Here is a 27,165-nt window from a genome sequence, read left to right as displayed (position 1 = left end):
TGCCGTGGACACACGTGTTGCTTGAGACTCTAAAGGAAAGGCTCACACATGATGTCTTTATTGTGACAGCAAACTCGTATCAGAGGGAGCACAGCCCACACCACGGCAATCTGTGCTCTCCCCAGGAGCACCCGAGACGCCTCGGACCCAGAGCCGGCTGGCGGCCCCAGCGCGGTGCAGCACAGAGCAGGGGCTTCCCGAGGCGGTCCAGCGCTGCGGAGTGGCTGGGGGTGCAAACACATGAATCGTAGCTGCGGGCGGGAGAATATCAGGTGCATCTCTACGCCCCGAGGGCTCAACTCCTACACTTAAACCCCTCCCACTGGCACTGCCGGCTCCAGTTTCACCGAGCAGGCGTGCGAACAGGTCCTGCTTCCCGCATGTCAGCCGCAGCCACCGGCGCCCGGACGGCCACATCCCCCGCTGCCCACCTCTGGTAAGTGCTGTTTCTTTTCAAATTCAAGTTTTCTTTCAAAACGGCTCTCAGATGTATCTCAGAATTTCTGGCTGAATAAATCGCCTGCCCGGTGTCTCTCTGACCTGCTCCCTGCTCTGAGGCTTGCTCAGCCCGGCAGGTGCACTGCTGGGACGCAGGTCACCATTACAAAACTCCTAACAAGGCTGAGACTTTATTCTAAGACTACGAACAAGTTTATCTGGAAATCAATTCCTCATTTCTGCCATATAACTCATAAGAGTTAAACCAAAACACAAGTTTATATTATGGCTTAATTGTTCCTTACCTTAAAAGTAAACTACGATAAATTTCAACATAAAAGAGGCAAAGATCATATATATATATATATATATATATATATATGCACATATATATCAGGTGATTTTAATTTCTAGATTTTTTAAACTTTAACAGTTTAAAACAAGTACTGTTTTGACATTAGCTTAAAAAACAAAACTTTGAAGAGGTTAAGTTCTTGTTTGGTTGTTAAGATTTTACATATGTACACACACACACACACACACACACACGGGGAGGGGGGATGGCTTGTCTTTATGTGAAATTCACACAGATCTGATCTGTATGAGAACAATTAATGACCAAATCACTGGCCAAATCTGACCAAAGTCAGGCTTCATTTAAGCAAAATCTGTCCACTCTGTTATCATAATTTTTACTTCTCACCAACAAAGGCCTTCCCGTGTTTCAGGCTGGCTTTTTAAAGACAAACGGGGCAGGCAGGTTCAGCTCCAGTGGATACGCATCCAGTGTTTTAAGCCGTGTGCGTTCACCGTTGAGAGCTTGCCCGTGACTCGGGGGCCCCCCGCTGAAATGAGATAGAGCCCCTGGCTGTTTTTCTGGATCCATTCCTCCAAATTATATTCCAGAAAGCTGTCTTTCTCCCTGGGTCATGGCTGTCCTCACGTTTATCCTTCATTTTAAAGAACCGAAAGTCTGGGAGGGAGTGGCGGTCAATCACTGGAAAAGCTCAATCGCAGAAAAACTCACAAATCTTGTTCTTGCGACACCCCAGTGGGTAGGCGACAATGGCGTGTCCTTGAGTTATGCAATAACGCCACATCACAATATTGTAATTATAGCAAGCCCTTCAGAACGTTCTAGCTGGTGAGGTTCCCTGCCAGACAGCTGGACACCAACAGGAGCACTGCAGCATTGCTTCAGTCCACAGGCTAATGCACATGACAGGCAGAGCTGCCCAGCCCGTCACAGAAATGCCCTAAAAAGTCAGGCTATAATTACCTCCATTGTGTCCTACCGAAGCTCTTAAAAAAAAAACCTCTCTCGTCTGTATTTCAAAGTCCAAACTCCTTAGAAACGTCTCAGACATGCCAGCCACTCGCTATTATCCCAGCGACCGGCAGCGACGTAGCTGTTCACACTTAGGGACCTGTCGAGAGAGGGTGCGCTGGCAATTCAGTGCTTTGAAAATAAAAGCCCTGTGGCCAACCGAAACCACAGGCTGCTCGAAGCGCTGTGTGGGCAGTTATGCCCAGACGGGTGCTCAGGGAACAGGAAGAGGAGCACGCTCTCAGCTCCAGACACTTTCCAGGGGCAAAGTGAATCTGCTGAACACAGGCGCTTACAACACCTAGAAAGTCACAAAGGGGCATCTGCAGACACTGCGGGGAAACTCCGGTGAAAGCTCATGCTGGACCCTGTGCATGTTTTCAAGTCACTGCCCCCACACACACACTCTTATGCCCTGCAGTGTAGACACTGTCTCCACTGGTGGCATGGTCTGAAATGATTTGGAGAGGAAGGCCGCCAGGCGGGGCCGGGCAAGGAGGGATCTTGGAGAACAGAGCACAGGGGAGTCCACCCCTCTGGGGAGCAGGTAGAGGAGGGAACCCCGGCAGCATTTCAGCAGCAGGCCCCTGGGCCCAGACTAGAGCCGGGCAGAGGTGTCTGCACTCTTTGCGCCTCCAGCTGGCCCAGCGCGGTGACCCAGAGGCAGGGGGAAGCCTCCCTCAGGGTCACGCTGGTGCCTTCATTTTAAACGTGCGAATACCACAGTTCCCAAACTTTGGGTGGTGGGGGGAGTGAGCCCCCAGCGGCTCAACAGTCAGCTCTCCGGGTACTGACCGGACAGAAATGTGCCTCCTCCAGGAAAGGAGCACGTCAAACACCTGTCTTGCTGCCTCTAGAAAAACCTGGCCTCCGAATGCAAATCCAAACTTACTGTAAACACTTACAGTTCTGGATTATGCTGTTGTGGCAATAATACACTGTTTGGAACATGTAGCACTGACAGCTGGGCAAAGACAGAGTCCAGCGGGAATAAGCTGACCAGACGGGGGCGAGTCAGGCCTCTGGGCCACAGACAGGTGTGACCGGCCGGCCCCGGCGGTCAGGTTCAGTTTCTTCTCCCTCGCAAACCCCACGCGGGCAGGAGACGGCGCTCCCGCTGACATCACCCCCGAAGCTCACGGGGCCTCGGCTCTGTCCCACTCACCCGACGCCGCTGCAGTTTTATAGATCAAGCGAACTGCACGTCCCAGTCTGAGCCAGCCTGCTCCCTGTTTCATCAGCACGTTGTGCAATCCCGAGCAGTCAGTTTATCCAAGGTTACCAAAACTGCTGCCCCAAGACTCTGTTTTTAAACAGATTCCCTCTGAGTGATTAAACCCTGCAACACTGTCCCTGTGCAGGAGCCGGGGGGTGGGGGGGCACCTGCCTCCCCAGACCTGGCTGCCGCCCGGCGAGCACAACAACCACAGGACAGAACGGCAGGGTTGAAAACTTCAAAGACAACAATATTTGACTAAAAAATATATATATATTAACATAAAAGCAATTATTTCCCAAACTATTCTCTTGGGTGATAGTTGGGCAACTTATGTAAAACTTGCCTCCTGTGAGACTTTTGGGAAAGCTTAACCAATATGGGCTGCTTATTTTTATTTTACTTACTTTTTTTTTTTTTTTTTTGGCTGAAAGTGTCGGCAATATGAAATGACACTGCTTCTGAAACTGAAGTCTTTACTTTCTTAAGCCCCGAGGGGATTTTTTCCTTCCAGCTCTCTCGTTCTAGAGCTGGGGGTGGCGTGTCTGCGTCCACGCCTGGTATCGCTGGGACGCGGCGCTCGCCTGATAAACGTTTTGTAGCTGTCATCATTTTGATCGTGATGCTTCCAGCTAGAGGTGGAATCATCGGTTTTCAGATCTCTGCCGTGACATATCCTACACACCCTGGGAACCTGCCTCGCAGAGGTTCCCACGCCTCCGGAGCCGGGAGCAGGGCGCGGCGAGCCCGCACAGGCCCACTGGCTCACCCGGCCGCCCCGCATTCGGCTGGGATCAGGCCCCGCTCCGCCGGCTGCCGCAGGGAGGCCCGGCAGCCACTCTCCCTCCCGCCCTGGGCAGACCTGCCCCCAGGCACAGCCCCAGCCATAAAGAATTTTTCCCATTTTCTCTTTTAATAAGGGGGGAAAGTGGAAAGACAGATTACTGCACATTGGGTCTGCTTGGCTCTGACCTGGCACCTCAAGACCTCTGCACACAGTGGGGGTGCTGCCGGGGCGAGGGTTCTGGCCCCAGGGTGTCGCCTGCCCCGACCCGCCAGCTGGAACTCTGTCCCCCTGACACCCTCCAGGCCTACGGGGCAACCAAACACCTTACTTCTCACCCAAAACGCATGCCTCGCCCTCACTGCCACGCAGGAGCTCCGTCCACCAGCACAGCCCTCCTGTCTGACCAAGCCACTGCCTAGTAAGTAAGAATCAGTTCTAAGAACTGAGAATGTGTTAACAGAGGCAGCTGGCAGTGGGGAGAGCACAGTTCTCTGCGCTTTTAAGAAATCTGAATAAATGAGTGGAGAAACCAGTTTGCTGGGAAATCACCATCAGCAGGCAGCTTTCTCAGAATTCAGGGCATCCATGTGAAAATCAAGGCCCCATTCCTACAGCTGCTTCGCATGACCTCATCTGGGCAGGGTGTGTGTGAGGCACGGGGACGTGGGTGAGAGTGACGTTTTATTTGGTGACAGCAGACCTCTCAGATTCCTCATCCACATTTCTGTTTAAAAGGCTGCTTTTCAGTGGTCTGTGCTGACCAACGCTGTCCAGGAGGAGATGCTTCGTATATGACGTCTCACAGAGACGCAGAACTGAGCATATTTGCTCATGCCTTACAACAAAACCAGCTGAAACAGTTTTCTTAAATCATTTCCATTTAATTTTTAAACTATTGAAAATATCTGGAAGCTAAATACCTTTTCCTTTTTACATTTTTTACACAAATTAAGGTGCACAGCCTTGATCCACGGCACCAAGGTCCAGGCCCTTGCCTGCACGCCCTCGTCCGGGCGCAGTCGAGGGCCTGTAGACCCAGGTGCCGGGCCTCACGCCGGGTTAGGAGAAGAGGGAGCACCCGGGTATGTGCACGGCAGCCTTGAAAGGAAGCCTGGAGCTGGAGAGGGGAGAGGGACACCCTCTGGCAGTGTCCGGACAGCTGGGCCAGTCCCAGCACCAGTGGGCATGGCCAGAGGCCTGGGCCCACTTCCAACAGCGTTCTCCCACGACCCCACCACTTCTGAGACCGGTACCCAACCCTGCTCTCTCTGAACGCCAGGGCTGCGAGGCTTTGGTTTTGCCCTTTGCAGGAGTGTCCTGGGTGGCAGGGCGGGGTGCACACGGGAGCTCCCCAACATCAGCAAGGGGTGCAAAGCATGGAACACACGGTCACCCTGGGACGTAAAACCCACCTCGACAGCACTTCAAACCACCTGTGTTGACACCCAGGATTAACACTCATCCTCTGAGAAACAAACGCTACTTAAGAGTACAGCTGAGTTTTCACAGGTGGCTCTGGAGGCAGCCAGAGCAGAGCTGCCTGCTTCCACAGAAACACCCGATCACAGATGCACCAACGTGGTTGAGTGGGCAGAACTGCCACAAAGCATCTAACTGAGGGGCACAGTCACACGGTCACTGCTTCCAGCCTGTGAGCTCACGGTGGTGACGACCGCTGGGGCAGGGCCGGGGAAGTGGAGGCAGGGGCTCAGCCCCTTAGCCCCAGGGGGCACGGCAGGGGGAACTCTTGAGGAAAGGGGCAGATCTCAGGCAGATCACAGCCCCCAGACTCAGGGAGCAACAGGCACTCTCAGCACTGACAACAGCACTCCACACACCACACTCCTCTGGGCCCCAGGCACCTCCTTCAGGTCAGGTTCCAGAAAACAGAGAACACATGGGGAAGCTGGCAGCAGGGTTCTCCCAGGACAGAGCTGCACCACCGAGGGAACAGGGGGTAGGGCTGCAAGTGTGCTGCATGCCAAGGCTCTGCAGGGACGTGAGCAAGGTCAGACCAACTTTTCACGAACCCACTAACCCGCCGTTTGTCCGCAGTGCAGCTCCGGCCACCCGACGCATGAGACCCTCCCGGGCAGACCCTCGGCAAGTGGTGGAGCCGGCGCCAGATACAGTGCTTAGAAAGGAAGGGAGACTCGGGCTTTGAAAACCACACGTCCGAGTCAAACAGGAGTCAGCGCTGACCACGCCACGCAGAAGACCAGAGGCGAAACACAAGGAGGTGAGATGAGTCTCCTCAAGGAGCGAAAGCCAAAAAAGCCTCACTACATCCCCAGGCCTCCAGGAAAGCCCTTCAAGTACAAATGCTTCCAGTGTCCCTTCACTTGCAACGAGAAGTCACATCTGTTTAACCACATGAAGTATGGCCTCTGCAAAAACTCCATCACGTTGGTGTCAGAGCAAGACCGAGTGCCCAAGTGCCCCAAATCTAACTCAACAGACCCCAAGCAAGCCGCCCCACCAGGGCCCCCGGCTCAGCCGGCCTCCTCCAAGCCTGTCACAAATGGACTCTCCAACTTCGACACAAAGCCCCAGCACAGCTTTGCCAAGGAAGACACCAAGGAAAACCTAGAGCTGCAGGCTCGGGGGCCGCACAGGGGCCCGGGACAGAAGCCAGCACTCCGCAAGGACACGGCACCCCCAAGCCCAGCTCCAGAAGCCGGCCTGAGCACCCAGCCTGCCCTGGACGGCGTGGTCCGCCCGTCGGCGTTTGTCCCGGTTGGGGAGCACAGACTCAAGGGGCCAGAAAGCACCGAGGCACCGGAACTGCTGGCATTGACCAGCCCCACCACCAAGGCCGCAGCTTTCCACGCCAAGTCTGCGTTCCATGCACCCGGCTACCCCTGGAAAGCCAGCTCACCCTTCCTCCCTCCAGAGTTTCCACCTAAAATCTCATCGACAAAGGGGTTTGGGGCCCTTTCCCCTTACATGCACCCCACGATCCCGGAGTACCCACCTCACTTCTACACGGAACACGGGCTGGCCACCATCTACTCGCCCTACCTGCTGGCCGGGAGCTCGCCCGAGTGTGACACACCCCTGCTGTCACTCTATGGCGCTCAAGACCAAAGACACTTCCTGCCTCCCCCGGGGCCAACCCCTAAGCACCTGAACCCACCTCTGTCCACATACGACCACTACAGATTTTTCCAGCAGTACCACTCCAACTTGCCGATTCCTTACGGATTTTACAGGCCAGAGTCTGCGTTCTCCTCCTACGGTCTCAGACTCCCACCCACCACGAGCATCACGCAAGATCAAAGCCCCCGCCCGCTGGATGAGTCCCCCCCGGTCTACCCAGCCTCGGGTCCCTCCAAGCTAAACCCTCCGAACCCCCACAAAAAACACACAGAGTTTGAAAAAGAAAGTCCAATCCCTGAGGCCAAAGACCCTCCCAAGGCTGGGCAGAAAGACACAGAGGGGGCCAAGATGAGCCCCCGCGCAGGCAGCGCGGCCACGGGCTCCCCGGGGAGGCCAAGCCCCACCAACTTCACGCAGACGAGCCAGACATGCGAGGGCCTGTGCGACCTCTCCAACAAGGCAGCCCCCAGCCCCCTGGGGAGACCCCCCCAACCTGAGCAAGGCCTCACAGCCTTCAAGTCGGTCAAGAAGAGTGTGGAATGCCCACATGTCGTCCAGGTGACCCCCAACAGAGTGGAGTCTCCAAAAAGGTAAGAAATTTCATTTTTAAAACCTCCAAGGTAAAGTGTTGGGCTGACCTCAGCTGGCCGCATTTGCACTTGCTTCCAACTGCTTTGCACGGTCGCTTTGCTAAGCAAGGTCCGCTAAACTTTCTCTTGGCTTCTTCCAGCCTCGGCACCGCGGACGGAGACCCGCTGGCGCAGACAGGCAGCTCCTCACTCCTCGCCGAGGCCCCACCTTCCAGCCCAGAGGACAGCTCCAGGATGGGCCCCCTCAACCTCTCCAAGAAGCCAGCGACGAAGCTGGTGGCCGCGCAGGCGCCTGTGTATGCAGGCAGCTCCCCAGCGGAAACCGCAGGCTTCCCGGAGCTGCAGGACCTGCCTCTCAACCTCTCAGTGCGGGACCCCTGCAACGCCCAGCCTGCAAGGCCAGCCTTCCCTAGTCGGCTGCGAGGCGCAGAGCCGGCTGCAACTGCTGCTCAGGAGACTGAAACGGAGGGTTCCGGAGATGGAAGCCACACCGAGACAGAGCAAGGCGACCAAGACGCTGACGCGGCCCCGTCAACCAGCCCCAGCAGGAAGGCCCCGGACGCACACATGGTGGACAGCAGCGAGGAGCAGAAGCAGACGGCGGCCGTGGCCCTGTGCCAGCTGGCGGCCTACAGCCCAGGGAACGTCCGGGTGGGCGACGGGGAGCCCACGGCACAGGAGGCCACTTGCCCGCAAGACGCGCCCACCATCAGTTCCACGGAAAGCCAGGAGGCTCCGTGTGACCTCAGACCCAAAGGACAAAAGAGGACAAGCCAAAGGGACGCAGGAAAATCCCAGCACGGAGCTAAGAGAGCGAAGCCTAACGACACGGCGCGAGTGCTCACGCTGCGCAAAAGGACCCGGGTGTCCTAAGGCCGAGCGCACTCGCCCCAGCTGTGGCGCCCAGTCGAAGGGACTGCCTCCCCCTCCTGTCTGGTTGGTCTTTACAAACGCAGTTTCCTCAAAATACAGAAACAAGTTGCAATTCGGTCTTTGTAAATATTAAACACAAATATCAAAAGGTGCTTCTACTTTTGATTGTACAAACATCTGTGACACATATACTCCAAGACTGACAAATTAAACTTTGGCTCTCATTTTCATAAAATGTCAAACGAGAAATGTGGAACTAGAAGACATGTGAAACTCTGAGGTGTGAGCCATCTTACGGGAGATCTTTTACAAGTACTTTTCTTACAAATATTTTAGCACTAGAACAAATTGTTTTAATTGGTTTTCTATTAGATTTAGCTGTATGTTTTGAAGTAAATAACAAATACTGAAAAAAAATCAGGAAGAAACATTCTCAGTACTAGCATTAAAGATGCTGTATGTAAAAAAATGTTGTGATTTGTTATGACTAAATAACACACAAACATCAATAGGCTATTTATACAAATAATTTATTTCCATTAGGGAAAATGTATTACTGGTGAAGGAATTCTCAATTGTTCTATTTGCTTATGATGTTACAGTGAATTTTCGGGCTTATTCAGTCTTGTTTTCCATTCCCTAAAATGATGTGTATGTTGCTAATTTTCCATCACTCATGTGAACCTTAAAGATACATAAAATGAAAACAAAATAAACCCTGTGTTATCCGTCAGGAGTATTTTGCCACGATACTCAATGAAAGAGTTTACAGCTGAGGCAACAGAGTAGATGTGTGCATGTGTGAGTGTGTTTGATCACGTGAAGGTGCATGAGCACGTGTGGGAGTGTGTGTCTGTATGTGCTCGTGTAGGTGTGTACGTGTGCTTGAGTGTGCATATGTAAGTACATGTGTGCATATATACAAACTGGTGGCCAAGCGTGGTCATGTGCCCCTCAGGCCTCAGAGCGATTTGGAGACTGTTTCCGGAGCCTCAACTCCCAGACCTCTGCCTGGGAAAGGGCTCTCTCCCTCCCCACGTCCCTTCTCACAGCAGTGTCTCCCCCACTTTGAGAGGCAGGCCCTCCCCCGGCACTGGAAACTGTGCTGCAGGCGCGGAGGACAGGAATCACTCCGGTGACCAGCTGAGAAGCCCTTCCACGACTCAGGTGGTTCTCAGTTCATCACTTTCACCAGGACCGTGGAGGCCCCAGCGAAACTGCCCAAAGGCAGAGCACGCAGCGATCTGGAGCAAACCTGGAAAAAGCTCAAACCACCAGCACAGCAAACGCAAAATTCCTGCCATTTCCAACTACTTATTTATGTGAACAAGGCTTCTCCAGTCCTTTGAGCTGAAAATAAAAAATAGTATTGATGTAGAACCTTGCCTTATTCTGATTAAAAGCATGATTCATCAAAAGCTAACTGAAGCTATTAATAGAAATCCATCTTATTTTATTAAGAGCTGAATTTTAATATAATGCTATTTTATGTTGTTTTGGTCAACTTCGTACTAAAAACTTTTTTTAAACCTAACCTAGAAAAACTTTTAAAAGGTTATTAGCACTTTGGCCAGGTGCGGTGGCTCACGCTTGTAGTCTCAGCACTCTGGGAAGCTAAGGCGGGAGGATCACTTGAGCCCAGGAGTGTGAGGCTGCAGTGAGCTGTGATCACACCACTGCACTCTAGTTCGGGTAACAGAGCGAGAGTTTGCCTCAAAAAAAGAAAAGTTCAGCACCTTACAGCCATACAAACTGTAAAAGTTGAAGTTTCCAGTCACATATTTTCTCTTTGTTGCTGATACATGATAAGTAGATTAATAAAAGATTCTTAAGCACAGAAACACATTCCACTGGGAAAAAGTTCTCTGGGAAAAGCAAATGGAAATGTGACTCACGGAGAAAAAGGAAGGATGAACTTCCTGTGAAAGGAAAACCTGCCTAAGAAATCTTTGATGGATGATGATAAACATGACATTATTCAGATACCTAGATTCCCGGGACATCTTCAGAAGAGTGATGCAACAGGTTTATTTTAAAATGACAGTACTCGGGGTGGCATACAATATGCTTTATGGCTGGTTAGATTTACACAGAACTATATATGCCAACTTGGAAGGGGGATGCAGACTCGCTAGGACAGCTATTATTTTGTAAAAATCCATAAAAGCAAGTGTTGGTGAGGATGTGGGGAAACTGGAAACCTCAAACACTGCTAGAGGGAATACAAAATGGTGCAATCATTTTAGAAAAAGTTTGGGAGTTTCATAAACAGTTAAACACAGTTACCACAGGCTCCAACAGTTCCACTCCTAGGTCTATGCCCAAGAAAAATGAAAACATGTCCACCCAAAACTTGCACACAAATGTTCACAGCAGCATTATTCATATGGTCAAAAGGCAGAAAGAAACAAATGTCCGTCAACCAATGGACAGGACGAAGGGTGGTGCAGCCTTAGGACGGAAACCTGCTCAGCAATAGACAGGAAAGAGCATGGACACACCCACTGCACAGAGGAGCATTAGAGCACACGGAAGAACTCAGACACGAGAGACTACACGTTATAATTCCATTTACAGGAAATGTCTAGAAAGGACAAATTCATGGAGGAGGCAGGAAGAGCATTAGCTGGAGCCTGGGGCTAAACTGCTAGGCAGCGAGGGAGATTACTGCTCGTGAGTACATGGCTTCTTTGGGAGCAATGAAAATTCTCTGAAACTAAATTATGGTGATGGTTATACAACTCTGTAAATACACTAAAAACCACTTAACTGTATGCTTTAAGCGAGTGTACTTCATGGTATGTAAATTATGTCTTAATAAAAAATAAAGCTGTTAAAAAATAAGCAGATTAAATACAAACTGCAGGCTAAGATCTCTTCGTGCATCGCAATGCCACGTGCAAAGCTATCACACCAGGTACCAGCACGGCTCGGTAGTACGCCATGCAGCCACACCCCCTAAGCCGCCCCCAGTTGGGCAGACAGTCCCTCCCTGGGTGCACAGCGTCCATGGTAACGTACCTGGGACGGGACCCTCTCCATCCCTCGCAAACGTCCTTTCCTGCCGCCCATGCCCGGGCCCTCCCCCACCACAGATGGGCTGTACAAGGCAGCCCCCACTGGTCTGGGTGGTGCCCAACACCCACCGTGCTGTGCCCGCCCCCACCCGCTGCACCCACAGCAGAGCTTCCCCCGGCCCTGCACCCAACTCCACGCTGGCGGACACATCACTCAGCGGAGCGGTGCTCTGTGCCTGACGCTGCCGGCACACCCGGCTCCACAGCGCAAGTGCGGCACCGCTGCAAGTGCTCTTCGTGGGCAACACCACCCTCGAGAACAAAAACTGTTTCCAGGGGTAAGAAAATCAGACGCTAGAATGGTTTGAGGCCCTCTAAAACCAGGTGTGCAGGGTATCTGTGGCATTAAAATGTCACAACAGGCAGAAAGGGCAATCAGGAAATTACAAAGACCCATATGAGAAATGAGGTCAAGAGACACAGGTCTGACATGCTCCTTCGTGCAAACGCTTTGTGAATGTTCAAGGCCGGGCCACACTGGGGAGATGGGTTCGGACCCCGGCATGCCCCATATCGACGGGGCTTCGCCTACTCACCCTCTGCAAGTCGAGACGGGAGCAACAGGCCTCTCCTGCCCAGTTCCGCCAGCGCCAGGCATCCGCCATGCCAAGCCTTGTCCGTCTCCTGAAAACTGAGCACAACAAAGACCCTGAAACAGACGTCAGACCCAAGTTCTGTCGGCTTTTGGTCACAGCCCCCAGTGCAGCGAAAGGTACAGGCCGCAAGGCCACATTCTGTACGTCAAGCCTCACTAGACCCTGCTGGTAAATCCTAAAACATCGGCTTGGGGAAGAAATGAAAGGATCCCATTTAACATGAAGAAAACTGCCGCGTTCATCAGCACCTCTCTTCAGACGTCCCGATGATGAGGAGGAATTCTGAGTCAGCCCCAGACCCGAGTGCAGGGACGCTCCAGCCTCGAGCTCACAGAGCAGCACCCCGCTCTTGTTGGAAGTGATAATATGCTTCCAGAAAAGCCTGGGCCTTAAGACAGGACTTCTATAAAATCAAGATTATGTTAGAAAAACGAGCAGGAAGATTTCCTTAAAATGATACCCCACTGTTTAATTTAGTGACCGAATTCTAGATTAAAACATTAGAATGAAGTGGTATTTACACATTCTTTATATTATATGAAACGTGAATTTTTTGTTAGAACTCAGCAAAATAAAATTCCAGTTTATTGTTGGACAACATTGTTTCACACATACATCAAACAGGCCAAAAAAATAAACAAACAGCAACTCCAAAGACAAAAAGAGAGAAAAAAGAAGACTTTTATCTTTAGCCTATTTAACCATCATCTCACACAAACCAACTACTTACAGCAGAGCTAAGCACATACACAAAAAAAGTTCCTGGAATGCTCAGAGTAGACGGCTTTTTTGTTGTTTTTGCTTTTCTTGTTAACAAAGTTTTTTCTCCTTGGAGATTATAATGAACACAGGCACACCTTAGGCAGAGCCAGAAGTAGGACGGAGAACGCTCCAAAGGCTGGTTTGGTCATCCCAGACCATGAAAAATGGCCAACCCCTAACAATATGTATAAAAACGTAAAGTGTGAGTAAAAAATACAAACTTGCTCGAGGTCAGGAGTTCAAAACCAGCCTGACCAAGAGTGAGACCCCGTCTCTACTATAAATAGAAAGAAATTAATTGGTCAACTGATATATATATAAAAAATTAGCCGGGCATGGTGGCGCATGCCTGTAGTCCCAGCTACTCGGGAGGCTGAGGCAGGAGGATCGCTTGAGCCCAGGAGTTTGAGGTTGCTGTGAGCTAGGCTGACGCCACGGCACTCACTCTAGCCTGGACAACAAAGTGAGACTCTGTCTCAAAAAAAATATATATACAAACTAATTTCCCTTTTTAAAGTACTTTTAAGGAAAAAGAGCAGGGCCTTGGATGTTGGGGTTCTAGTTTCCTCCCCTGTTGTGAATTCTCGTGGTTTGGTTGGGTGGTAGGGAACGCATGCCACCTATGGCTGCTTCCTGATGGCAGGTGGCCTCTCCGCTCCAAGGTGACATTTAGATTCTGAGACGGGAAGTAGAGGGTGAACAGGTCACAGCAGCCTTTTTTTTTTTAAAGTTTAACTTTTCCCTTTCTGTTGTCTAGTCATCCTCAGTCTTCTGTTTCTTGGTATCGACATCGTCATCCTCATCATCTTCAGCTTCCTCATCTTCATCTCCACCCTCTTCCTCGCCATCACCGCCCTCCTCCCTCATCTCCCTGCCCCCCTACCCCACTGTCCTCATTAGCATTCTCGCTAGCAGGCATCTCTTCCATCCTCGGCTGCCTCCACAACTTCCTCCTCCTCCCTTGAGGCCTTGGCGGTGATCTCGGAGCCGGTGTCCACAGCTGTGCCTGACACTGGGGCGGCAGTGACCCGACGCAGGGACTGAAAGGAAAGCACGAGTTCGTGACGCTGGCGGTAAAGCTGCCAGAGTCCTCGGCAGCGGAAGCAGCTGCAGAGAGCAGGAAGCCGGACCCGGGAACGATGCAAAGATGGCTTTTCAGAGCAGCCAGCCAAAATACGGACTTTTAATGAATAATCATAATGCCAATGAATCAAGTCATCAGTGATATTTTACTTATGATATTTCAATGAAAATGCTCCTGAAGTGGTTCAGAAGCTCTCCCAACACTGCAGCTCTGGCATCGTGGTAAGAGTAACTGTTCCTCACACTGATGAGAGCTATTCTGAAGTTTCCATACTTGACTGCCAGCAGAAACATGGAAACACACTTTGCCAAACCAAAGCAAATACAGAGCCTTTACAGATTCTGATTAAGGTGATGGCAGAGGAATGTTTAGGAAAACGAACTAAATTGCATTACTAGCTGGCAATAAAGCACAGCAGCGTCTAGACAGGAGAGTCGAGGAGTAACCGCTCACTCAACAGGTCTTTGGCAACTGCTGCCCATGCGCCAGGCCCACGTGGAGCCCTGCGGAGACCATGGCCGACAGACGCAGCCGGCCCTCAGAGCCCCCTATCCGCGGAGACTCAACCACAATGATAACGTCCTTTGAGTCCCACGTTTTATAAGCACTCAAAGACTACATGACCATTTTCAAGGCTCCATGACCATTTTCAACATCTAACATGGGTACTTGGTCCTTGAGGACTGTGATTAGAGAGAGGTCCTTTACACGTTCATAAAGATTTAAAAAGATTTGAATGAACTTTGCAGAACACCAACACTATGACAATTCAAATACACTGAAACAAATGTTTGTTAGGCCGATGTCTGTTTCCAAATCAAACGTGTTCGCTGCAGCAGCCGACAGTGGCTGTGCAAGGCAGGCCCCGTCCAGAAGGACCTGCCGATGGCGCCACTGCACACATTATGCCCAGGGGACCCCATCCCCAGGCACCAGGGCACGGGGGAGGCGGCAGCCAAGCGCACTCCTGCCTCAGACCCAAGCCCAGGCGGTCTCAGCAGAGTGGTCACAGCAGAAAACGGCAGGGGCCGTGAGCGGGTAGATGAAACTAGCTAGGATGAATGACACGAGGCCAAGACAGTGAGCTGGGAGAAGGAACACACCGTCCAGAGAAGCAGTAAATGTGGGAGAAAAGACGTTCAGTGAGTTCAACTGGACACGTTCGGCCTGACTGAGCAGAAGGCTCAGTGGCCAGAGAAGAGCGAGATGGATGTGGAGAGCTGGGCCTGGAACCTGCCACGCTGCCATGAAGGGCGCAGTGTCACCAGGCGGCGGAAGGACATGTCCCACCACAGCCAGAGACAAGCTCCGGGGACACAACGAGCCAGCAGAGTCACACCGGGAGAGGCTGAAGGCTTACTGTTCTCTAACCCAGGCGTCAACAAGGCAGTCGCGATAGGGGAGCGTATGTTTTCTGCTGGGAATGTTTCCACCAGAAGAGTATGTGCCAAACAGGCAGCCTTTTTCTGAAAAAGATGGCCAATATTTGACATACTGCTTCCTGCACTCCTTAAATTGTCACTAAGCAGGCTCGAGGCAAACTGCAAGAAGAAACTGCTCCAGAAGGAAGACAGCACCGTGGGCCCCGCGGAGCTGCCCCCGGTGACTGACAGACGATGCGCACGGGAGCGCCCAAAAGTGCTGACAGCGCAGCTTCCCGCCGGCCACAGCCTCCCAGCGACAGCCTGGCAGCCCCAGCTAACGAAGGGCAGCAGTGTGACAGGTCCTGAGCACCGGCAGAGACACTGACACAGTGAGACCAAGCCCCCTGGGGGGGGGGGGCCCCACCCGAGCAGGCCAGGCAGCCAGGCTAGGACCCCACACGGCTCGGCAGGCCACAGAGCTCCCCGAGAGGCCACGGCAGACGCAGCGCAGCACACGTGGCCATCCAAGTCTAGAGTTCAATTCATTAAAATCCAATCAAAGTTCAAAGTCAGGCCCCAGTCACACTGGCCTCATTTTAAGGTCTCCGCAACACCTGTGGCTAACAGCCATGCTAGGAACAGATCTAGAATGTTCCATCATTCCCAGAAAGTTCTCTCAGACGGTACAGACTTGACTCTCATTCAACCAGAGTTTTTCCCAGGTGTGCGTGTTCAAGATTGACTTTTCTTTGTCCTAAAGGTTTTTAAATACAGCGGAATTGGTACAAACAACATACTAGAAATAGAGTTCTCAAGTTTAACTTCAAAAGGGAGAAAAGGAAGCTTCTGGGGTCCTGACAAAGAGTTCAACTGGAAGAAAACATAAAAGGATGTAAGGAAAGAAAAGCCACCTCTCCTACATGCAGGGTTAAGACAGAAACACGCCTCGCTCCAGCCGTCACACGTACCTGAAACAATCCAGCACAGACCCAACCACATCGTCCGCCAGCTCTTTGGGGAGCCGTCCAGCCATCCTGCCAATTCTGAAACAAAACAGCAGCTGTCAGTGCCGCCAGTCTGCCGAGGAGGGTGCGCGCCACACGAGTGAACGTCCCTCAGAGCACTCAAAGGCAGAGGCTAACCCAAGCGAGCCCCCCCCCAGTCCTGCTCAAGAAGGCATCACCTGCCTTTCAGGAAGCCCGTCACATTACAATGGGGAGACGGGTGAGGAGTCCACCGCTCTAGGGGGCAAGTGGGCGGCCACACGGTCACCTCAGACCGCAATAGCCCAGACACTGCCGTCCCCCCACGGTGAACAGCACCAAGGCACCAGGGGAACGCTGAGGGCTGCAACCTAGAGCCCACCAAAGGGGCTGGGCTGCCCCGCTTCCCCCAGGCTCTGACCAAGCCCTCCAGCAGCCCTGTGACGTGGGGTCCAGGCTCCACACAAGGGAGCTCTGGGGCCGGTTCATGGCCCAAGTCCCAGAGGAAGGGTCCCGGCTAGAGCCTCCAGAAAGGCCCTCTACCCCTGCCACTGTACGCTCTCCGTCTCGCTCTGCCAGACGTGCTGGATGAGATGCTGTGCGCCAGCAGAGACGCACAGGCCCACGTGAGCCCCACCAGCCCCCAGGCCTGTGGAGATCTTCCAGGAGAGCTTCCAGTGGAACTCAGCCCCTGGCACCGGCCAGCCCCTCACACCCTGCTGTCTCCTCCATGGCAGGGTCTCCCTGACATCTGAATGTCCTTGTGCAGCGTGTTCACGGCCTGGCCCTGCTGGGTCTGCCCCACGTCCTCCACCGAGCACGCCAGTCCGCAGGCAGGACCGAGGATGACAGCGGCCCCACCCACTCAGCTGCCGTGGAGCAGAACCAGACGCTGGCCCTCCCTGCTCACCCCACAAGAGCGGTTGTTCCCAGCACCGTCGCTAGCGGGGGCTGTGCCCCTCATCTGGAAGGGAACAGGAGAGGGCACAGTGATGACGATGTGGAAAAGTAAGGAAGGGAACATTTAAAAGACTTTTTAAAAAGGCAACTTTGGCCTGCTCATCCTTTTGCACACCCCAGCCAGAAAGGCAGGATGACAAAGGGGCCTGAAGTCCCTCCTCAGTAATCACCCTTCACACTGGGGTGTAGAGCAGCGAGCATGGACTCAAACATCACTCTTCTCCCCGTCTGAGGGCCGCGGCTCTCACGCCGCGTGGGAAGCATGTCAGGACTGGAGGCTGGCGGGCACCAAGGGGCCTGCACACCCCCACCGCCCCCCAGGAACTTACCCTTTGGCGGCAGACCACCGCACCACGGTGTCCTTGTCCTTCAGCCCGACCAGCAGCTGCTCTGTGGGGACAGGAGCAAGGTGAGGCCCAGGTGCACCACAGGATCACCAGACCGTGTTCCAGGTAAAGTCTGAACTCCCTAGCCTTAGGGCACCCACCCGGCACACTACGCAGAAGAGTACCCAGAATCGTGGTAAGAATATTAATTTTAACTATAAGAAAAAAAATTCTTTCTCTACGTTTTCCAATAATCATATAAAGCCAATTTTTGCCACTGTTCCTAAGAAGTAGATTCACTGAAGTAGTCAGCAGGGAGCAGCTGCACTCCCCCACCCCCAGGAGAAGGCCCATGCCAAGCCCCAGCACAGAGGGAGGACCCCCAGGGAGGGAGAGGAAGGTGCCCCTGGGAGGGGCAGAGGTGGCCCTGCGTGCAGGGAGGACCTCCCTCTACCCAGGGCAGGAGGATGTGCAGACAGGAGCCAGCCCCGACCAGCTCTGCAACAGAAGCCACCATGGGAGGAAACAGGGCAGTGGGTCAGGAGCTCTGTGAGGGTCAGGTGGAAAAGGGGATTTAAAACGGCTCCTGAGGAAAGCGTGAGGGACAGAGCAGGTGCAGGGGCCAGGGAGCTGGAGACCTGAGCCCCCAGTGTCCCAACCCACTTCCTTGCAGGGCTGCCCAGCCACCCAGGGCAAGCAGCGCATCCAGGTCAGATGTGTGGGAGCGGCGTGGCAAAGGGGCTGAGACACGCCAGGTTCCGAGGTACTGGGAAGAGAAGGTCCAGAGGACAGGTGGTGGCCACAAGCTCAGTGAAGCCAGCACCAGGAGGGGAAGAGCACGTGGCCACAGACGGAAGGGGCACGGCCCAGACACCGTCCAGGACCAGAAGGGGTCGAGGGAACATGGCTGTGGTCCACGTACCAATCACGCTCTCCACACCCTCTGGGACGTCGTCATCTTCGTGGCAGTTGGAAGGCACGAGGAGTGTCTGCTGCTCGGGCCGGTGCTGAGAGAGGAGCTGCAGGTTAGCGGCCAGAGACCGACAGCCGCGCTGGTACCTGCACAGACGGAAGCATGCTCAGGTCAAGTCGGCCGCTATAACCTGGAGCCTAACACACCCCTATCCCGATGACGAGAATCAACAACTTGGTGTCACTTAGAACCCTAAGGAGCCTGTGAAGTCCCACACGCCCGCAGAGGTGGGGCACAAAGGAAGGAGCCTGCACTGCTGTCGTCAGCTGCCAAGAGACGCAGCTGAGAGGGGGCCCAGAGCACGTGCTCATCCTGGGTTACATGGTAAGGACACACGTGACAGGAACACCACAGAGGGGCAATGAGAATACACCACGAGTGTTGGGCAGCCCCTGCCGAGATCAGCTCACAAGACTGGCCTCTGCCCATGTCACCCTGTGTCTCTCTGTGCCAGGCAGCTGCTGTGCCACGAGCTGCCCTGCGGAGAGGCCCACGCGGCGAAGGACTTTGGGAGCCTCGAGCAAACAGCCTGCAAGACGCTGAACCCTGCCGACAACCAGGAGATGAGGCCGGAAGCAGACACCCCAATTGAGCCTGAGACAACAGCAGCCCTGGCCGACACCTTCAGGGAGCCTCGGGACAGACCCTGACCGGAGGAGCCAGCTGAGCCAACCCAGACTGCTGCCCCACAAAACCATGCGGGGAAAGACGTGTTGTTTTAAGCTGCTAAGTATTGGGGTTCTCTGCCACACGGCAGCAGACAACTAACGCAGCAGCCATCAGGGGACTCAGCAAGCCGCCTGGTGGGTGGCAGGCACTCACATGGCCTCACCATGATCAGCCGGCTCCTCGGTGAGCACGCACGTGGGTCACCTCACAGGAAGAGGGCCCACTATGACGCTCAGTAACCAAAGGCTGAAACTACAAAGATGACAGACTTTCAGCTGCCCTCTGCCACAAACCACGAAACCTGGACAGAGGATATGAACACCCGCAGGCAGGCAGGAGACCACCAAGGCAGGGCCGTGACCCTCAGAGGGGAAGCTGCTATCTCGCCAGGCGGAGGCTGCGGAGATGGTGTGAGGGGACGGGGTTTGGGGAGCAGCAGCTGCTGAGAAGGACTCCGCAAGTCCACACAGCAGCACCCCAAGCCGAATGAGGACGAGGACAGCCTGGCATGTGTCTGAACAGCGGCGCCAAACGAGGTCATGTGCCTGCGGGGTCCCTGAGAGCTGGGCCCCGTGGGAGGGGACTGAGCTCTTTCACTGGAGACCCCTAAGAGGCTGCACCCTTGGAGCAGGGACCGTGCTGCAGGAACAAGGGCGACACCATGGAGAGAAGAACTGAGAAAACCCACCCAGCAAGGACTGAGACCAAGACTGGGCAGGAAGAGGCAGACGCACCAGCAACCTCACAGTCTGCTGGAGCCAACCCTCCCCTCCTCGCAAAGGGGTACCGATGAGAATGGCATGAAAGATAGAGCAGAAATCTAGGAAGAGATGAAAGTGGGAAAAGTTAGATAAGAAAAAGGGAAGTTAAAGAAAATGGAAGAGAGAAAACAAATAGCAAGATGGGAGACTTAAACCCAATCACGCTAAGAATTACATTAATGTGGCGATAAGACTGAACAAAGTAATCACGACACTAAATTATTTTCTTTCACTTGTGGTGGCTGTTTACGGGTCAGCCCGACCGGACTCTTGGGAGCCCAGTTATCGGTGGTCGCCGGTCTGATCATGTCTGTGTGGGTGTTTCTGGATAAGAAAACATCCGAATCAGAGCAGTCTCATCTGGTCAGCTTGACCCTCCCCAAATACGAGAGGACTCCTCCTGCCTGATGACCTTTGACCTGGAACACTGGCCATCTTGTCTTCAGACTCAAACTGAAACATGCTCTTCCCGGGTCTCAAGCCCACAGCCCTCAGCAGGGAGCCACACACGCCACTGGCTCTCCCGGGTCCCCAGCTGCCGACTCGCCCACAAATCTCTGGTCCTGCTGGCTCCCATCACTGAGCAAGCCAGTTCCTTGCACCAAACCCCTTTCTGTGCGTTTGTACACGTGCCCTGTTGGTTCTGCTTCTCTGGAGAACCCCACCTATAAGCACTGCATCATTCTCCATGGCATTTTAGAAACTGGCACTAACATCCTGCCTAATAAATAGCTTCCTATAGAACAAGGTATATACTGAACCCCAAAAAGCATTTCAGGAAAACATCACTAAAACCCAACATACTTCTTTGGAATTTGCTATAATTCAGAACAAAGGTTGAGCTGAACTTCATCAAATAATTCCTTCCCAAACCATATATATTAATATTCAAAGTAAAAGTGAACATTATTAAAAACACAGCACCCCAAGAACGCTAGAGAAGTCTGTACGCATGGGAGCCAGTGATCCAAACTCCGTCTGTCAGAGCATCCCCACAACAGCAAAACCAGTCTCTGAAGAGTGAGCTTCGTTTCCTTTGAAAGACGCTGTAACCCAGACTCATCACCCATGGACACAGGGCCTCCCCACAGCAGGCCTAGACCTCACATAAAATGCAAAGCAACCTGTTTCCTGGCCCCACCCCAGCTTCAGAAAGTCAGAAAATAACCAAAAGGAAAATCATTTCTTTCAAAATCAGAAACACTTTTGAGCATAAAAGGAAAGATGAAGGCAGAAGACACTCTCTACTAGTCGGCCTTAACAGCCATCATCACCGCCTGACACAAGGGCCACAGTGCCGGCCACGCAGACGGGCATGCAGTCTGCCCACCTGCATGGTACCCACCTCCACGCCGCCACCTTCGGCTTCAGGAAGGTCAGGCCCAGCCGCTGCACGAGCTTCACCCCCAGCTTCCGGAGCAGGGTCTGGTTGCTCTCAGGGAGTCTGCAGCCATCCAGGCACTGGAGGACGGTGGCAGCTGCAAACAAGACAGGCTCGCCTCAGAGCCGTCGGAGGAGGCACTCGGGACCCTTCGACTGCACCCCCAGGTGTGGCCCTGCAGCCCTGAGCCAGCTAGCTCCCAGGGACCCCGATGCAGGTGATGGCCTGGCTCGCAATGAGAAGGGGGGACCTTGAGGAGGGGCATGGGATATATATGAGAGCCATGAGGAAGGGGTATGAGGGAGGGGGACGCGGGGACATGAAGATGGGACCACAGAGGGAGCCTTGAGGGGCCTGAGGCCAGGATAACAGCTGCTGGAAGGACACAGGAAACACAGTGGGGCGTCAAAGACAGGCTTGAGTATTTGATGGCACTGGGCAATCACTGCTCATTTTCTCAGGTGTGAGGACACCAAGGTCACGTGCAGGAGCCTGTCTTTTAGAGACGTGTGCTGGGACACACAGAGGAGATAGCGGGGTGGGGCTCGGAGGAGATCAGATGGACAAGAGGCCACAGACTAAAACCGTGAGGCCCTGGGACAGAAAAACGAGTTTGTTACTCCATGTTCCTCCTCTATACCCACTGGAGAATTTCCATGATGAACAACCTTTTTAAAAACAGACTATCGTTCAAATTTGAAAGCCATACACCTTCCTCTCTCTTGGTGCCAGCAGTGAGCCCTCTGTAGAGAGAAGCACTGCCCTTACTTTCATAAATCGAGGCTCAGTGTGAAACTTCAAGAACAAGACAGACAGCACCCAGCGTGGCAGCCGTGGCTTAAGAGGGGCGTGGCCACTGCAGGGTCCCTGGGGGCCAGTGGCAGACGTGGGACTGCGCCCAGCATCACTAGGTGCCCCAGGTGGGAGACACAGGCAGCCAGGTGTCATGAAACCCAGACCCCTAGCAAGTTCCTCTACCTACATCAAATGACCAGGACAGTTTACTGAAAGTCAAATTATTAAAACACACACACAATAACAAAACCAAAGAAATGTGACAGTGTCTAAATATACTTTCAGATTTTTACACCTATGAATAAAACGTTACAGGGACACACTGGATTACATATGGGCAAATGCACATCACAAACATACCTTCTCTCAAAACTCAATCTTACCATAGGGTAAACAGTCTTCACGTTTTCCATGTTTAAATATTTGTGCCTAAGGAAAAAAAAAAAAGCTTTTAAAATGTTGCACATACATTTACAAGCTTAAAACGTAAATTATCAAAACAATTCATTGCATCTTCCAGAATTTCAATTTTAAACACTCACCACCTAGGAACAGGAGCACAGTTTCTGTTCATTACAAAGGAAGGAATTATAAGAGACTGGGGAAGAAACCTCCCACAAGGTCGTGTCAAGGTAGGGCTATGGTGACACAGTCCAGTCCCTGACCAGGGTTACCAGCCTATGAAAAGCAGACATCTCAGCGGGATTTTTAACACTGTCCAGGTATAAAGATAGAAAGGATAAAAGCTACACAAAAGTGAGGAACCCGAGTTTTCATTCAGAAGTCCCATTTATTCTTAGTCGACAGATGAGAAAGGTGACGTCTGCCTCCTCCCTCAGAGCCGATGTGGCCTGGTCACCACACGGGGCCTGGTGCTCCTGGCTCACCCGCCACCTGCCGATCCTCAGCCCACACGCTGCACTCTGAATGAACCAACCCGGAGTCCACCAGAACAAAGAGGAGTGTCAGATATTTCCCTAAAAAGCTAGTTCCAGCCGTCTGAAATCTCAACCTGAAGTGTTACCTTCCGCTTTGCAATCTGGAAGGCGACGGGGTAATTCACCTAAGTTTCCGAGCCCCTTAATCAAAGAAACTCAGAGCTGAGCACTTGTAAGAAGTGGTTCGTGAACTTCCTTTCCTTCAGAAAACAGTATCTCACAGGCAAGGCAAGAACTTCTGTTCTGCACGACGCACTGTGCCGCAGTCCCTCTGCACACACCCCGCCCCCAGCACTGGGACGCTCCCGCCCCTAGCACGCAGCTCGCTGTAGGCAGTGGGTCCCAACGACCAGCATCTGCTCAGCCACGGTGAGAGGACTTCACTCAGCACTGATGCTTTTCATTTTCAAAGAAAACTCTCCAAATCACTTGATTTTTTTAATTAAGTGCAGAATAAAAACATGTTCCAAAAAAGAGGGAGCTTCCTCATACTCTATCCACGGACCCTGTGGCAGGCCACTCCCTAGTGCTGGGCTGGGAGGCAACGGACCAGGGTAGGACGGGCAGGTCTCTGATCCTCCTCTTCCTGAGACCCTGTTAAACAGGCCGAGGATGGTATCCACCTCACTGAGCCACTGTGAGAGTGACACGCAAGTCCGTCAGACACACGCAACCAAAGAAACCGGAAGACCTAACCCCTTTCTTCCTCTCTAGAGAACTGAGTGTTAATATTTTCCTACCAAGTTAATGTATTAATAGATATACCTTGTTTGCCTAAAACCTATTTAATTTTAAGAACTCTTCCATGGATTTAGTTCATGTAAAATACAAAATTAAAAGTTCATTTACTTCACGTAAAACCCAACGCAGCCAACGTCACACACTTTAAACTCCAGTCATCGTCGGCAGAGCAGACACCTGCTGAGCAGAAACGCTGGGGCACACACGAGCAATCCCCACAAAAGGAGCTGGGAGTCTGGGAGTCGGAAGGCGCCACACACGCTCACAGTCCCCGGGAGGGGGCTGGGACATGCGCACAGTGCACACTGCGGAGCCGACCGTACCTGGGGGAGCCAAGAAACAACTTCCCAGAACGGCCGGCCGCCACTCCAGCCAACAACGCTCGCTGGGGAGCAGGACCCCACAGCAGATGATCGCCAAGGAAGGGGCAGGATGAAGACTAATGCAGAACGCAGCTGGTCTGTCGGCACCAGACCCACGGGCAACGGCAGACAGGTACCGCCAGGCCAAGGCAGGAAGGGCATCGACTCGGTACCCGCAGCCCTGTGGTCCAGGCAGCCCCCGAGATGCCTGTTGCCTAACTTAGCATCGACAGAGCCCCCTTTTACTCCCACAAATGGCCAGTTTGGATAAAAATGACATGGTCACCCTACATGAAAAATGCACTGACACGCCTCCCAGCCAGAGCTGAGGTCTGAAAGGTCTATGCCCACCCTCACCTCGACCCACACCCCCAGGACCGTGGAGGGCTGCTCCAACCAGCACAGCCAGGCAGAGGCAAACACTCTGACTTCTAATCCCAGGGTCTCTCCAGACACTGCCCCTTGGGACACTCCTTCCAGGAAGCCACATGGGGTCACCACGGTCAACCCCTGAGCCCAGCCCGGCAAGGTGCCCACCACACAGGGTTCTCAGCCAAGGTCCAGGCATCCAGGGGCAGAGACAGGTCAATCCCTCCCTATGTCCTGCCTTAAGGGGCCACAGAATCCACCTGTGCAATACTGCAGCTGTCACTTAAGTCACCAGCTTTGGGGTGGGCCACTCCGTCACAGATGAACATGAGACTGACATCCTGCCCTGCAGGCAATGGGTGCTACTCCACAAGCGTAGACAGCAGCAGAGCCCAACCTGACAATCGTCATCCTGGTGGCAGGGCAGAGGACACAGGGAATGGGATGAAAACCAAACGAGAGGTTTAAGGAGGCTGCTGAGAAAGCCCAGGCACGACACTAGGAGAACCTGGACTAGGAGAGAAGGCAAGCAGGGGACAGAAGGACGAACAGGAGAGATATGGGAAATAGCTGGGCGTGGTGGCGCCTGTAGTCCCAGCACCTCGGGAGGCTGAGGCGTGAGGATCGCTCGCTCGCAGCCAGGGGTTTGAGGCTGCAGTGAGCCATGATCACCAGGCGACAGAGTGAGACCCTCTTAAAAAGAAAAACAAAAAGACTTGGGAGATAGAACTGACAGCACTTGGCAATGGATAGAAGCACTCTTTGGTCTCACTCACTAAAAGAATTTAAATTACTATGAAATGCCAAAATGCATACATATCAGCGTTATTCACCAAATTCCTTATAAAGTGTAGCCCAACAACATTCTACGTAAGAGGCTGTAACACAAGAGATGTTGAGTTCTCAGAACAAGTGTTGCGTCTTATAACTGGCATGGACACCCCACTCCGGGGCACCTGCTGCTGGGCACAGGAGGCACCTGCTGCTGGGCACAGGAGGCACCTGCTAGGCTTCCCTGCCTGGAGCACCTGGCCCAGCTCCCTGCCGTCCCCACACACAGCAAGACCAGCGCCAAGCCCCAGCCCCCAGCTCCCATCTGGGGCGGGAGAGAGCTGACACCCATGTTGTGGTGGGTACAAGATTGATTCCTTTTACCCCTACACTTTCTCTTTGACAGAGAAACTGCTCTGGGGAGAATTTCCAGCTGAATTACACAGGGTAACTTGTGGACTCGTGGTACACACAGAGAAGAGTCACAGCAGTTCCTGCCTGGCTCTCCCGGAACAGGCTTGGGAGGGCAAAAGGGGTGAAAAGGAAGGAGTGAAAGTCAACTAAGACAGGGGTTTGTTTCTGTTTTATTCACAAAAAAGCGTCTTCAACATGCTCCACCCGAGAAGGTGTGATGCTGGTCAGCACTTGTGGAGGATGGTAAAAGCGCTCTAGTTATCTGATGGTCTTGAGTATTCATAAGCTAAGCTGTAGCACAGAAGGTGCACCCCACTTTCCATGGAGGCATAATAGAAACCAACTTAAAACCACCTGCTGAAAAGCACACCACACAGAAGCAATTATACCACTTAGAGAGGAGGAAAACACTACTACATGGCTAATGAGAAATGACTGTCAGGTCTGTTTTTGTTGTTCTAGAAACTAACACAGTGCAAGGTGCAAACAAAACGAGTTTCTTAGTAATCATTCTAAACTACCACGCCTCTTGATTGCTATCCTCCCCAGCCTGCTTTTCTGCAATGTGCAAACCAGCTTCCCTCCCCGGGGCATGTTCTCCAAGCCCAGTAAATCACAGGCCGTGGAGCTACTTGGGAGCAAGTTTGCCCACTGCCAAGCCGGAGATGCTGGTTTGAGATTCCCTCCAGGCACTACCAAGTCAAGGCCAACAAAAGCACCTCCACCCCAGGCCCTGGGAGAAAGGCCCCCACGCCAGGCCAGCCAGCTCTGGCATGGCTCTCGCTGGTGAGGAAAGACTTTTCTGGGAGTCCAGGTATCCTGGCCAGCACCACAGCCGACCCCTCAGGCCACGCCTGCTCTGCGCCAATAGATCGCCCCATGCCACGGCCCTGCTCCCGGTCTCTCAGGAAGCCACGATACGATATCATAACTAAGCCGGCTGTGCAGCAAGGCTTCTCCCTGTCTGTCTTCCTGTGTTCTGCTCCGGAGCTAACAGGCAGTATCATGGGAAACAACCAACTGCACGCACTGCCCTCCCCTCCGCGGGCTCAGCAAGCCACCAGTGGGCACGTTGCGGAGCCACTCGGGATACTGGAGCGGGCACAGCATAGACACAGGGGAGGGTCCTCGACACCAGCACCGCCAGTCTGGGCTAGACGCCACGCAGAACATGGCCCTGGGTCCTTGCCTGGCCGCCATGAGCCCAGCCGGGCCAGGCCTTGCGGAGTGAATCGAAGCCCTGACTTCACTGCCTCCTCACGACACGTGAAGGCCCTTCACAGAGGACTCTCGTGAACTCAAGGCTCACCTCCCAGCAGCACGATGGGAAAGAACCCCTACCACAACATGACTGGAGGGAGTCCAGAAAATTACAACTTCTACCACATTTGCTGGTTTGCCAAGTGAGGGGCACCATAAAGGGATCCCATCCTCACCCCAAGAAATCACAGTACCAGTGCCGGGTGGGCAGTGGGGAACAGAAAGCAGGCCCCCTGAGGGGGGTGCAGC

At 53.1% G+C, this 27,165-nt stretch overlaps 2 protein-coding genes across 5 annotated transcripts in view; one reads left to right on the top strand and one right to left on the bottom strand.

Moving 5' to 3' along the window:
• Positions 1-27,165, bottom strand: part of TBCD (tubulin folding cofactor D) — a 132,155-nt gene that overhangs the window by 78,176 nt on the left and 26,814 nt on the right. For all 3 annotated transcript variants that reach the window (XM_075999848.1, XM_020281167.2, XM_020281169.2), the window contains 6 exons: positions 22,445-22,490; positions 21,231-21,363; positions 18,405-18,541; positions 17,486-17,546; positions 16,182-16,256; positions 11,944-12,038 (listed from right to left, as the gene is read on the bottom strand). In XM_075999848.1, the coding sequence (XP_075855963.1) occupies positions 11,944-12,038; positions 16,182-16,256; positions 17,486-17,546; positions 18,405-18,541; positions 21,231-21,363; positions 22,445-22,490 (547 nt within the window). The remainder of the gene's footprint in view (positions 1-11,943; positions 12,039-16,181; positions 16,257-17,485; positions 17,547-18,404; positions 18,542-21,230; positions 21,364-22,444; positions 22,491-27,165) is intronic.
• Positions 347-9,063, top strand: ZNF750 (zinc finger protein 750). 2 transcript variants are annotated; one of them, XM_012777287.3, is made up of 3 exons: positions 347-436; positions 5,824-7,457; positions 7,598-9,063. In XM_012777287.3, the coding sequence occupies exons 2-3, from the start codon at positions 6,013-6,015 to the stop codon at positions 8,328-8,330; spliced, it is 2,178 nt and encodes a 725-aa protein (XP_012632741.2). In that variant the 5' UTR covers positions 347-436; positions 5,824-6,012; the 3' UTR covers positions 8,331-9,063. The 2 variants fall into 2 exon arrangements, with proteins under 2 accessions (XP_012632741.2, XP_012632742.2); XM_012777288.3 differs by having other exon boundaries at positions 349-436; positions 5,829-7,457.

Source organism: Microcebus murinus, unplaced genomic scaffold (assembly GCF_040939455.1).
Source record: "Microcebus murinus isolate Inina unplaced genomic scaffold, M.murinus_Inina_mat1.0 scaf010_hap2_Mmur4.0, whole genome shotgun sequence".
NCBI lineage: Eukaryota > Metazoa > Chordata > Mammalia > Primates > Cheirogaleidae > Microcebus > Microcebus murinus.
The sequence above is the reverse complement of the archived record's forward strand: the minus strand, read 5'-3'. Positions and strand labels throughout refer to the sequence as shown.

Coding starts and splice junctions, on each gene's coding strand:
- ZNF750 (XM_012777287.3), top strand. CDS start 6,013: ATGAGTCTCCTCAAGGAGCGAAAGCCAAAAAAGCCTCACTACATCCCC. Junction 7,458..7,597: donor AGAGTGGAGTCTCCAAAAAG/GTAAGAAATTTC, acceptor GGCTTCTTCCAG/CCTCGGCACCGCGGACGGAG.